Source organism: Coloeus monedula (assembly GCF_965178545.1).
Source record: "Coloeus monedula genome assembly, chromosome: 1".
In the NCBI taxonomy this organism is placed as follows: domain Eukaryota; kingdom Metazoa; phylum Chordata; class Aves; order Passeriformes; family Corvidae; genus Coloeus; species Coloeus monedula.
The window spans coordinates 29,988,684-30,002,222 of record NC_138781.1 but is presented as its reverse complement, the minus strand read 5'-3'; the positions used below and the strand labels follow the sequence as shown (position 1 = coordinate 30,002,222).

Genomic DNA, 13,539 nt, shown 5'->3' with positions numbered 1-13,539 from the left:
CTTAATTAACAGAAAGGGGCTAGTTAAAAATTGCCTGTGTGATACTAAGTACAAAAAGAAGCTATTCAAAACATAAATGTTTTCCCCACTGTTCTCATATATTGAGGTATAACAACATAGGAAAGTGCTGGCTTACAGATTTCAAACAATACTGAAAATTGAGTATCAGCTGCTCAGACAGGGAAGGAGTCATTTATTTTTGTAGTACAGCAAATTCTCTGGCTTTAGACACAGCTAGTTATTTTAATTTATTAAATTTATTAAAATGCATTTACTTCAGTATAAGAATTTCAAACATGAGGCATTGCTGATGATAACTGACTTGCCCAGTTAAGAAGACCAGATAAACAGTTTTCTTCACAGGCTAGGGTACACCCCCAGCTTCCCAATCCCTCTCATCACAGAATCCCTCTTCACTCATTTGCTGCCTGCCTGTGGAACTGAAAAAAATATTTCAAAGTTAAACCTAAATGCTACCAGGATCAGGCACAACTGAGCAATTAAGTTCCACATATGCTGAAATCCTTGAAACTCCTTGGTGTAATAGACCATGACAGTTTCCTTATTGTTGTGAAAAGGGCATTAAACAATACAAGAGCAAGTATATTTAATATGGGTCTTCAAATGACTTAGTGATTTTAAAACATGTCATTCATGTTTTAAATGATGCCTTCCAGACATCTCAGTGCATCACAACTCAAAATGGAGTATGGTGTAAGAACTGGCTACATGACAAACCCACATCTTTATCTAAAACTATGTAAGGGATGCTCCATGCTTTTCACGACAGCCTGTATCAAATGGTGGTGATTTGTAATATAAACATCCACGTGTAAGTGGAAAAAAATGCCTCCAGACATATCAAAATCCTCATGGATTGCTCTTTTGTTTTGCAAGCAGTAATTAAAGAATCAGATTATCGTATTTTAAATCCTTAGAATCTCTTCTGCTGGCCAATTTGAAAAATATTACCAGTAAACTGTAGGTATTGCAAGTTAATTGAGTAATTTATTCAGCTAAAAAGAGGAAAATGTTGGGATATTTTGGAAAACCATCATCCTTCAGGACAAATCATCAGATTCCTAGCAAAAATTTACCTGAGCTCCAGTTACCAGCTTTAAATATTCAGCCAAAGAAATCTGCTGAATTTTTGTCTTTCCACCCATGTATTGAAATGTGGCTTTGTAATAATGAAAATAAAGTAGACAAGGGATGGTTGAACCATGGCCTTCCAACTCTCAGGAGAATGTCTGGACCACTTATAAGATACCAGTTTCTCCTTTAGTAGTGCTTTCCATTTGCAAGTGTTAGCAAATATTTCCTGAGCCAGCGTGAGAAAAATCACTTTCTTACCTAACAGATCACAGCTGAGCAGGCCTGGGATCCAGTGCTTGCTCCAGCACAAGTGACTATTATACAAATAAACAGTCTTGGCCTGTGTGACCGGGGACATCAATCATCATGGCATTTCCCAATCCGGACAGCACCTACCTATAATACTCATGATAAAGATTTGAACTATTTCAGGGCAAGAAGGAAACAAAATGGGACCTGCATCTCTCATAGCTGTCAGGGGGTGTCTCTGTTCCTAAATTTTGGGGTATAAGGCTTTCCAGAAATTTTAGTCAAATTTCATCCGAAGAGCTTTCAGGTGATAAAAACCTGCATGTGGTTAAAGCACTGACAACAGAAATTTGACCAGTGCTCAAATAAATTTTGTCTGCTTTCAACCACAATCTCTTACAATATACTACTACTTTAAGAGCACTGGAAGATTGATGGTTTCCAGATCTGTCTGTCTCTGGCTTTGACTCAGAGCATTCCTAGTGTGGGTCTGACTACACATCTCTTTCATTACTTCTCATTCCTCCCATGTAAATTTCCAGTATTTATTCTAAGCAGTAGATCATAAGACTTGGAAACATGTGTTTATTATGAAATTAGGAGAAATGCCTGAATTCTGAAACTCGTGTATTACAAAAAACAAGGACAAACAAAGCACTTCAGAGAATGCCTTCAGAACAGATGTAACATCAGCCATTTGAAGCTGTGCAAATTTCTGTATAATACAATGAACAAAGGCATCTCAGAGCAGGGGAACCAAAATCATCTTAAAAATCTGATGACTAGTTTTGTAAAGATGTTAAATATTAACAGTAATAGGGTCTACCAGATCTTTATAGCAAAATAAGAAAACGTTCTGGAATAGTCCTATTTTGTTCAAAGCTCTCTGGAGTTCCTGCAGGATTTAGTCACTGAGGCAGAGAAAGTAACCCATTATAAAAGGCCAGAAGAAACTTAGTGGCTGGGTACAGTCTCAGCGTCCTGAGCAGGAGCTGTGGGAAAGACTGAGCTCGCCTTTCTCTTCATTAACAAGGTACAAGGCTGGTTTAGAGACAAGTCTAACTATCTGCATTGGGGTCACTGGGTTTGAGCTGACAGGAAAGCCCCTGTGAGTAGTTGTACTTGAATTATTGAGTTTCCTATAGGAAACAATTCTGTCAGAGCAGAACTAGGCTAAGTGGAAACAGGCTAAGGTAAATGCATCTCCTGAAAACAGGAGAAAGCAAAGGTGCAAATGAAATGGAGATATATCTAAGGCTGGAGCCAGGAGCAGGTAGAGGCGTAGCTTTGAGGATGCATTTTTAGACAAAATCCAATTATTTTATATGGTGTGTGAGCGAGAACCCACCTACTCATTATCTCTTCACATCACCAGAGAGCAGCTAGAACTTCTTTTACAGGCTTTAAAACTACCAAATGCTCTTAGGTGTGACCTGAGAAGAGAGTCAGCGAAGAGTGCGTTACATTACAGTTATGAATTGTAAGCTGAGACCAAAATGGGTAACCCAAGGTTTACTTCTGCATCTAGACTAAAGTGGATTAAGAATGTACCTAAATTGTCCAAAGTGAGTGGTCCCAGGTCGAAATATGGACCTTGGAAACTTTTGGTATATGTTTCGGAACAAAACCTGAGTGGATGTGGTTTGGATAGACAATATAGAAGATAACAAATTACATCTCTAAATCTTCAGGGACAAGTGCTGGAGAAGAAGAAATGTATATGCAAATTCTCTCAGGAAAACATACTTATTTCATGAAACATACAGAAAGGGCAGCTAAAATGACTGATATGCCTGGGAGCTTTGGTTTCACCCTCCTAATACATTAAGCAGCTAAACAAAGCATGGTAGAACTCAATAATTATTTTTTGCTTGAGTTCACCATCTTGCTTCTGCACTTTGTTTTCCTAATTACTATTCGTGATAAAAAAAAAAAACAGAAACCAAAGCAAATCCACACTAAGATCCAAAGCTCTTAATTCTCTCAAGTATACTTGTAACAAAAGGGTGCTTTTAGCAGCCATCAGAGAGCACTGTGAATTTCAAACAGGAAAATCCATATCTGATGGATTTCATCTACCCAGCTGAGTAATGTTAAGTATTCACTGCCCATGAACATGTGATTTTAATCTCACTGAAATATATGAGGCATGCACTAAGGAGAACACGCCGTAGTTTCAACATATATTGCTGAGGACAGGCTTGCACTGACCTCTGCGGAAGGACCGTGTGTGGTCAGTGCAGCAGTGGGAATGACCATCCAGGTTTCATTTTCCTGAGCATTGCACTGTATTAAATGTGTATCTGAAACCTAAGATGATTGGTGTTCATGTTGTAGGTAAAAATAAATGTCTCCACAACTAATTAATTGTGGAATTTGAAGAAAATGTTGGCTTAGATCTCTGCTTATGAGCACAGTTTCTTGGTTTAGCTTCCAAACACATTTTTCTGGAGACCTATACAAAATTTTTTAGGTTTGATTACAATTCTATGTGCTGTTATATGTGCAAGTGTGCACACATAGCTGTATAATGTGCATAGTTATTAATTTAATTAACATCCACAGTTCTGAGTCATCAATTTAACTTTTTCTAAGGATTAAAAGAACAGCAACCCATACTGATTTTCCAACCAATCAAAAAAAGACAAATCACTCTTCAGGCAAATCAGGAGTCTTGACTTAAGCTTACCTGGACTTGGATCCTTGCCAATCTTTTAAAATCACCTTTCAAGAAATATCCCAAAAGCCTACAGAAATGTCTCTGAACTTTAGATACAGCGTCTGACAGGAAATGGTAATGTTATTTAATTACAAAATTAACTCTGAATGTTTCGGTGGGGAAAAACTGGAAAGTTTAGCTCTCCGAAAGTAGTATTCAAATTCAAAGCTTGTGGGTGGAGTTGGGGTGTGAAGGTGCATAAATAGGCAGTAGGAACAGCAGCATTCACGCTGAAACCAGGAACACCTTCGCATCCTGGCAGGCGTCTGGGAGAGTAAACAAGGTAAGGCACTGCACACTCCCTGCTTCAGAAGGGGGAGCCGTGAGCCAGAGCTACCTGGGGATGGGGAATCTGATCAGTGGAAAGAAAAGACTGCAGCAAAGCAGGCACAGTCCAGCACAGCTTGCTATGAAGGAAAACATCTAGAGAAATACTGGCTTTGCAGGTTAAAAAAACAGGAGAAGGGGGGTTATTTTGGAAAGCTTTTCAAAAGCGCACATAGTCTTCCAGAGGCACAGTTTTTAAGGAGCAGGTTTAATGTTCCTCTGTCTTTGCTTTCTGCATGCTGCCTCCACAACAGCCTAAAATGTTCCCGATCTTCAGTTTCCTGGTTGTCCCATACCTTTTTATTTTATTTTTTTCTTTTTAAAGAAGCATTACTTCCGCCACACAGCTCTAGCCAAAACAATTCTTGAAGCAACCCTGACAATCCACAGAGTTTCATTGAACTTCATGCAATTTTCTTCCTTGCCAAGGAGACTTTTCTTAGGGCAGAAAAGCAGTCTGCTGCAAAAGTTGTATTTCATACCCTTGAAACAGGGACTCTATGGATGTTTGAGCTCTACTGGACACGCCAGTAGCAAAGAGCACTGTCTTGCTCATGGAAACTCAGCTAATGTCTCCTCCTGCAGTTCCTATCTGGAAAAACACTTCTGTTTCCCTGGAGTTTAGTTTTCATTGTGTGACCTTTAAAATCAGCCAGACTGTTGTGGTGGGGGGTTTTTTGTAGGCTTGCTTATTCTTTTTTCTTGGGTTGTTTTTGTTTTGGTTTGGTTTTGGTTCTGAATCTTTTCAATGTTCTGTACTGATTTTAGAATATCTTAAATTTGCTTTTTGTACCCATTATATTGTTTCTAGGAGGAAATGTAATGAGAAAACATGGGGTCATGTTGCTGAAGTGCTTTTCCCCTTCATAGAAACAACTCAGCTGAAATGCTGAGGAGCTTTCCATCAGACGTGTCTCGTCTCCATGCTCTAGTCTGGCTCAGGAAAAGCTCTCTGCTTTGTGCTGCTTCCACCCTCAAACTCCATTTCAGTCCTCGCTCTGTCACACAGCAACTCCTCTCCACTCTTTTTATTATAGATTCTGCTGGGTTTGACGATTAGATGATATTTTTAAGGGAAAACACAGGATTGGAAGCTTCAACAACACCATTAAGCTGTGTCTATGCTAATGATCACTGTAAAGCCTAGCTTAACATTCTAACTTCTCATTTGGGTTGCTCCCACAGCAAAATGGGGGAAGAGCTGAGACAAATTAATTTTTCAGCACCTGCTGCTGGGTTACTCTAGCACTGGGAGATCAAGGTAGAACAGTGAACTTATTAGGACTTGCAAGGACTTTTGGAACTGCCGTAACTCAGTTATTTTACTGAGCATATTCAATATATGTAAAAAGAAGAGAGAGAAACTAACAAACATGAACATCCTAAAAGGGCCACAGCACAACGGCACAAACAGGGGAGTGGGAAGCAGCCGGGTCCTTCAGGGAGGTTCGCTAGGCAAACCTCACGCTCCCGTGCCCCCAAGCCCAGGCCCCTGCCTGGAGCTGTTCCTTGCAGCCCTGACTCACCCCGCCGCATATTTGTGACTTGACCTGCTGCTTTACCTACCCTGCCCTTATCTGCTGCGTGCCTCACCGCAGCACCACAATGACGGGGAGTTTCTCTCACCTGTTCCAGGAGCAGCCATGGAGAAGAGTTACGTGTCCATGTTCTTGCTGCTCATTGTCATCTCCTGTGCTCTGGCAAAGGATGCAGGCAAGAAGGATACAAAGGACACTACTGTTAAGCCAAAACTGCCTCAGACACTCTCCAGAGGTAAAAAACAAATAACTGAACCCACCTCCCCACCAAATTTTTTTTTTTAAGTGCAATATTGTGAATATTTCAGCTACTATGCTGTTTTAAAAAAAATCATTTTCTTGCAACTCATTCTGCAAAACCTTTTCTAGTATTTCCTAGCACCTCCTTCTTCATTCCTGATTTAAAGCCCTCTGGCAGCGGGTTTGTTCCAAGCCCCTCCTGGCAGAGGTGGGCAGGGGCAGGGCTCAGACCCGGGGTCCCCGGCCCCGCCTGTAGGGCGCTGTCTGACGGTGTGTGTGTCCCCTGTCCCTCCCGCAGGCTGGGGGGACCAGCTCATCTGGACGCAGACCTACGAGGAGGCGCTTTTCCGGGCAAAGCACAGGTATCCGCCCCGCCCCACAGCGCCCACCCTGAGCCCCACAGTGTCCGCCCTGAGTCCCCCGTGCCTCCCCCGGTCCTAACGAGGGCTCTTCTTTTCCAGCCAGAAACCCCTGATGATTATCCACCACTTGGAAGACTGCCCGCACAGCCAAGGTAATCCTTTTGCACTGGGAAAAAAAAACCCCAAATATCTAAAATCAGCCACTGTTCTGATTAAACCTTAGTGAAGTACTAGCCTGCATGAGCATGGGGAGTGTTCTTCAAGTTACTGTACCACGAAGGTGTTTTCCAATGTGTAGGAATAAAATAAAAATGGTAACTCAGTATTGCATGATATAGAATAGATACAAAAATGAGCACAGGTCAGTAGGGTTTGACCTCTGACAGATCAGCAAAACCAACAGCAAGACTAGTAGTGAGAAATAATTTGTTGGAAAGGACATATTCAGCTCTCAATATTATCAGTGATTGAGACTGAATCCAGCCAGGGACTAAATCAACCCAGGCTGAAACTGAGATCTTGCAGGATTTCTGGTAACTGGGACTGCTCTTTTCCCAGGGTCTTTGAATTTATCTGAGGGCCCTCCTTCCTGCAAGTCAATCCACATGGCAAGACGTTTGCATCCATCCATAGCTCCAGTAACTCCAGAAGGGTCTTTGTACAAGCATTTAAACCCTTCCAAACATTTCAGTCTGAAGCCCTACATGCTGTATTACTGAGTGCCTTAAGAACTGGGGCCAGAAACCACAATAGGACAACAGGAGGTTTGAAGGGTCAGATGCTCAAATTCAAACCTAAGCAAACAAATTTGAGAGCCAACTGCACTGTCTGAAGGAAGATGGGACATTTTGCACTATTATAATTACTCTTTAATGCAGAATATAAATGAGTGGATCATGTTCCGGTGGAATGAACTGAAAATCTTTGTTTGCTGCAGTTGTAAACTGGAAATTCTCATTTTGTTTCATCAGCTTGTTTCAATTTATTTTTGGAAGACAATATACTTCAGGGGCATCTTTTCAATTTTCTTTCCCATTTGTTTCTACTCTAGCCCTCAAGAAGGTCTTTGCTGAACACAAAGATATACAGAAACTGGCTGAAAAGTTCATTCTCCTGAACCTTGTGGTAAGTTCCCCAGTTACACTTAATGAAATGAAAGAAACAAAGTTCTGCTTTTAGTTATGGTTTTTCTAACTTAATAGCTAGGGTTGGCTAGGAAAATGGCCACTGCTGAAGCATAAAAGATTTGATAGTAGGTCTTTTTCATTTGTAGCTATCATAAACTCAAAATGCGAGGGAATGTAAAGTTCAATAATAACATGAATGTTTGTTACCAATTTGCAATTCCAGCTGTTAAAGAACTGCATCCCAGTGAATTTCTTGAACTGCAAGAAGTATTATTTGAGCTGGATTTCATAACCCAAAGTACAGTGAAGGAAAAAACTACTTATGTAACATGCCCTCCTTGACTAGGAACCTTCTCTGTTTTCTTTAAGTATGAAACCACAGACAAGAATCTTGCACCTGATGGCCAGTATGTCCCTCGCGTTTTGTTCATAGGTGAGTACCTCAAGCATCAAAGATGATCTCAGAACAGAGCCCCTGCTGCACCATGCATCTCAAATCCTCAGGCTGATTAACAGGAATTTATTCCACAAGAAATACAAAGGGTCCAGTTGGTTTTGTGAATCAAATATTGAATCAATCCCAGCCACCTTCACAGGTCCAGCATTCCTCTCAATGGCAAGATGCCACAGTCGCTGGAATGGGTAGCTCATCCCATTCCTAATAAACCCGCAAACACAACACTTAAAACTGAAATGTCAGTAACCCTAGAACAATCTCTTAGTCAGCAGAAGCAGACATGTCTCACAGAAACACTTAGGAAGCAAGCAGGAGTACAGAAAGGTTTATTTCTTTTTATTTCCTTCCGCTTGAAGATTAACCTCTACAAATTTTCTCACCCTTTTTTCCCCAGACCCTTCCCTGACTGTGAGAGCAGATATTACTGGAAGATACTCAAACCGTCTCTATGCATATGAGCCCTCTGACATTTCACTGTGTAAGTAGAGTGTTCTGACACATTCTGAAAATATTCTGAAAGCAGTCACATTTTTCATGTGATAAGGAATAACACCAGGCATTACAGATTCTCACAATCCGTACTTGCTGAAAGACATTTAACCAGGATTAAAATTAAACAAGATGCTAGACTTAAACTCAGTGAGATGAAGAAAATTATGGCAAAGCCCTGGAGCCTTAAGCATCCATCTGTTTTAAAAGCAAGCACACATCAGTAGGAACTTGCATAATTCAGCAGTGCTCACTGCAAGCAACAGTGAGAACCCTCACACACGAGTTCTAACAGGCCAGGTCAGGAAACCTTCTGGGAGCAGGGAAAGATGCTTGCTACAGCCCTCCCTCCCTGCTGCACAGCTCCAGTCTCTGCCCATGCGTTTGCATTAATGAAAGTTTTCACCAGTCAAAATTAAACCATGACATTCACAAGTTGCTTGGAAGAGGAAGTGCATCTGAATCCCTATAGCAATAGGCATATGATTAAAAGCTTTAATAATAATGACGTTATCTCTGCAGCATTTTTGGTTGCTGGCAGAGGAAGTTGCAGCAAAAATAACATGCATGAATATTTCATTTCTAGTGTATTCAAATATGCAGAAAGCGCTGAAGCTCCTGAAGACTGAACTGTAAGGAGAAGTGAAGAAGACTGAACTGAAGAAGAAAGCCCTTAAATATTATGAAGTCTTATCTTCCATCTCTTCTCCACACCTTGATACTGGTGAAGAGACTATTTAGAGTGATATTTAGTGATGTGTAGTGATGGTTTCTATACATAAACACTACAGTTTTACATTAGCACTTTTGTACTAGGCAGCATTTTTAAAAGCTGGAGGCTTTTATTTTAAGGCGTACAGAAGAATACTGTATGATTCAACTGTAAAAATGATTTTTTTAAAAATAAATCCATTTCAAGTGTTTACATACAAAACACTGCTGTGTTTTCTGGTTTTTTCCTCATCTTCCTCTACCATTATTAGAAATAGTAAAATCACTGTGTTGCTTGAGACCACAGCTTGCATTTTACATTCCAGCACTTGGGAAGGAAAAGGGCTGTTGTGGATCAATACCAGCCAGGAGCCCAACTCCACACAGCCACTCACTCCACTCCAGTGGGATGGGAGAGAGAATCAGAAGAGTGAGAAAACTCATGGGTTCGGACAAAGACAGTTTAATAGGTAAAGCAAAAGCTGTGTGCACAAGCAGAGCGAAACACAGGATTAATTCACGTCTTCCCATAGGCAGGCAGGTGTTCAGCTGCCTCCAGAAGAGCAGGGCCCCATAACATGTAATGGTGACTTGCGAAGATAAACACCATCACTCTAAACGTGTCTCCCAGTTTGCATGGTGAATATGGCCTATCCCCTTACTCAGCTGGAGTCAGCTGTCTCAGCTCTGTCCCCTCGCGACTTCTCCTGCAGCCCAGGTCTACTTGCTGACAGGGCAGCGTAAGGCAGCAGCAACAACCTCTTCTCTGTGTGTCAGCAATCACAGAAAACCTTGTATTATCAGCACCGTTCTGGCTGTAAATCCAAAGCACAGCACCACACAAAGCTACTGTGAAGAGAATCAACTTCACCCAGCCAAATCCAGTAGAGGAAAGCAGCTTTTTATCTCCAGTTTCAGCAGCTAGCTAAGCTATTACTCACCCTACTTTATCTCCAATTATTTTCTAGTTGCACCAGCCTTTGTGGAGCTTTCATTATCAGCCCTTTCTTTACAGCTAACAAGAAGTGCAAATCTTTCACAGAAAATACTTAGACTAGAGAATGGGGCTGTTTGCATATGGGGCTTGTTTTTCTTTTGACCTGGCTGCATTCTGAAGTGATTTAAGATGTAACTGCTTCCCTTAAAGGGTCCCTGCTTACACCAGATTTCAGTAAAGCCCTGAGATGAATAAAGTGATACCACACTGACTATGTGGCTGGTTTCATGACTGTGTTACAGCTTATAATTGTTTATTTACAAACCCAAAAGGGACAATAGAAGTCAGAACTAAAATAAATGCTGCAGATGAACACCATGAGACTAGACACTACCTACAGACTTACATGAAAAGGAGACTTTCCAGCCCCAAGTATCTGCTGTCTCTGAACTCAGCAGCAGCATCAGTGAGACACACTTCGACCAGGACCATGCCTTCATTATTTTCTCAGCTTTTTGGCAATGACAGTATTCTTACCACTTCTATTACCATTACTGCCACTACCAGTCATGATGAGGACTACAAAAGAGGAAAACACTTGGGAGGGCAGGACAGGCGAGAGAAGCAAGGGTTTCAGCTCAAGGGAATCTCTCAGCAACATCAGAAGGAAGGTACTTGTTAATATGTCTTTGGCAGGCTATGTGAACCCTACCTACCAGAAGACCTCAAGAGGTACCTGGAAAGGGTCCCAGACATGCAATTCAGCATTCTTTCAGCACTTCAGTAAGATGTTATTCTCTACTGTAGCATCCAGAAGATAAGAGAAAAAAGAGATGCAGTGGGGGGCAGAAATATTCTCTAGAACCATGTATTGGTTACAAAAAGCAAACAATGTGGTCACATCACTTAGCATAGGGACAGCACAGAGGGATGCTGGAGCAGCTGGTCATCAGAATCATCTTTATCTACTCAACCCAAAGTACACTTGCTAGAGCTCTGTATGTGACATAAAACAAAGGCTGCCTGTGCCATCATGTTTTACAAAGCTGTTTTTATAACACTATTGAAGTAGCTTCGTTTTCTTAAGCGGATGTACTGATGCTATGTATAACATCCAGTAAATGGATATAAAGTGTAACTACAAGGGTCTACTAATCTACATGCCTAGATGCAAATACCCAAGTTAGTCCAGTCTGCAAGTATCAAGAAATTAGCTTCTGAAACTGAAAAAACCTAATGTTTTTTTGCACTCAAGGCTATGCTTTTCTTGTTTACTTTTCACCTTAACCAAATTTTCAAGAATCTTAATACCTAAACGGTCAACTTAATCCTGCTCTTTTAATCCTTTCCTCTAAATGAAGATTTTTTTTAGGTTTATGGAGGCACCAAGCCAAGCTGAGATACTAAGAAAGCCTCTTTCAATTTCTTTGGAAAACCTGGGAAATCATTGTGAACTACATATGATCGTTAGATAACCTGAACTACACAGGATGCATATGGGGATTTCAAGAATTCCACTAGCATTCAGTCAGTCTTCTAAACAATTAGGTCTAAAAATAATAACGCAAGTTAAGAGCACTAACACATTCCTATTCACTTGTCAGCTATAGCTTTTAAGGTACATTTTTACGGATATCACTTCAAGTCATACATACAAGCTTTCCCTAATAATTACCTTCATGTGAAAGGTGGCAGATACTGTGCAGTAGTATCAGGATCTTAGTCAATATCTGGATTCACTTTCTCACGTTGATGGAGAAAAATTGGATTTTATTGTTTTATAGCCAATTATTTTTATATGATAAAAACGCGTATGTATTTTGAAGAAAGACATCTGTCTACATTTTTGCAGAATAACCAACTTGAAGAAAGCATTTCAACACAACTAAGGCTAAAAGACATCTAATATAAGCAGCAAGAATGCTTCAAGCTAAATCACTCTGCTACTTTGACACTGTGGTGGTGTAAATAGCTTCTAGAAAATCTAGTTACAATCAAGTCCAAATCTCAAGCAGTCAGGTGAAAATTAAAATGCATCTTTAGAAAACAAGAACAAAAAAAACTTTGTGTGGTGAAAACGTTTTTTAAGGAGAAAGCAACAAAGTTCAATGACAAAACCCACCAAGAATAGGTATAACTAACTTTTTAAAGTGCTCTAGTTTGGCATGCCAGAACAGTACAGCATTTCTTGTATACTCACACGAGTCAGACTTTCTGTGAGAGGCAACATTCTTCACCTCCCAAAAACCAAGTCAGTGTTCTATTGTCCCTTTCAGAATCAGGTTCGGAAAGCAAATCCACACCTCTGACTGGGAATTTCAATGTTTGTGTGCGTGGATGGGTTTGTTTAACCACAATCCCCAGGAGACTATGTATTTTTAATATGATAGAAAAACTTTAATCATTCCATACAAGCCACTGATCTGTCTTTTGACTACTAAAACAAATTCACATTATGAGACATGAGAGTTTAGGAAGTGGTAATATTTTCAGTATTTTTGCATTAGTGCACATTTATACTCCAGTATAATCCATCATATTTATGAAACCAGATCCACCCAAAACTAAGCACTACAAAAACAATTAAGAAAAAAGTCAAAATTGAAGTAGCAATGTGGTATTATTTTAAGCTTCAGTAACCCTCTCCATATGACAGCTCCTTGGATTTTTTACTGTAATGTACAAAACACAGAGCCTGTCTAAACTAGGAAAATGAACTGTTCCTAAAGGTGGCCATGAGATCATCACTGTTCTCTTGATATGTATTGGGAATGGCTGGAGAGCAATTGAGGGAAACAGGACAGCAACTGGGAGAAAAAAAGTGCTGCGTCCATTTTATTAGACTTCAGCAGGCCTGAAGGCTCTTAAGGTGTTTCAGCACATGAGTGGGCTCTCTTACCCCGGATCTCCAGGTACGTGCTCAAGCCAGACACAGCAGCTGGGGAGGTGCAGCAGCAGCTCCCAGAGCAGCTCCAGGAGAAGGTGCTGACCACGGATGCTGAAAACTCAGCTACACCTGGAGAGAAGCAGTTCTATGGCAAGTTCTTGACATCCTGCTGCTTTCAGTTTCTGCTCTTCCCCTTCAAAACCTCAAGATAATTCCTTCTTCAGGAGCACTTTGCTGTGAAAGTCTGAAAGTGCTTTGATGGGCATGTGTTTCAACCTCTTTTTGCCTCCTCTGCAGGAGTAAGGAGGGATCTCCCTAGTAAAGAGAGACTGTACGAGAATCTTACTTCTGTCTGCCTCCAGACTTCCTTTCCACCTTGCTCAGGTGCTGTATTCCTTGGC

The 13,539-nt window shown here is 40.8% G+C and overlaps 1 protein-coding gene across 1 annotated transcript; it reads left to right on the top strand.

The window, feature by feature from the left end:
- Positions 1-6,033: 6,033 nt before the first annotated feature.
- Positions 6,034-9,239, top strand: AGR2 (anterior gradient 2, protein disulphide isomerase family member; the record flags this gene model as incomplete). The annotated part of the gene is made up of 7 exons (XM_082280666.1): positions 6,034-6,163; positions 6,467-6,530; positions 6,630-6,682; positions 7,582-7,655; positions 8,027-8,090; positions 8,509-8,592; positions 9,190-9,239. 7 exons carry the CDS (start codon positions 6,034-6,036, stop codon positions 9,237-9,239), a joined length of 519 nt encoding a protein of 172 aa, XP_082136792.1.
- Between the last annotated feature and the right edge of the window lie 4,300 nt (positions 9,240-13,539).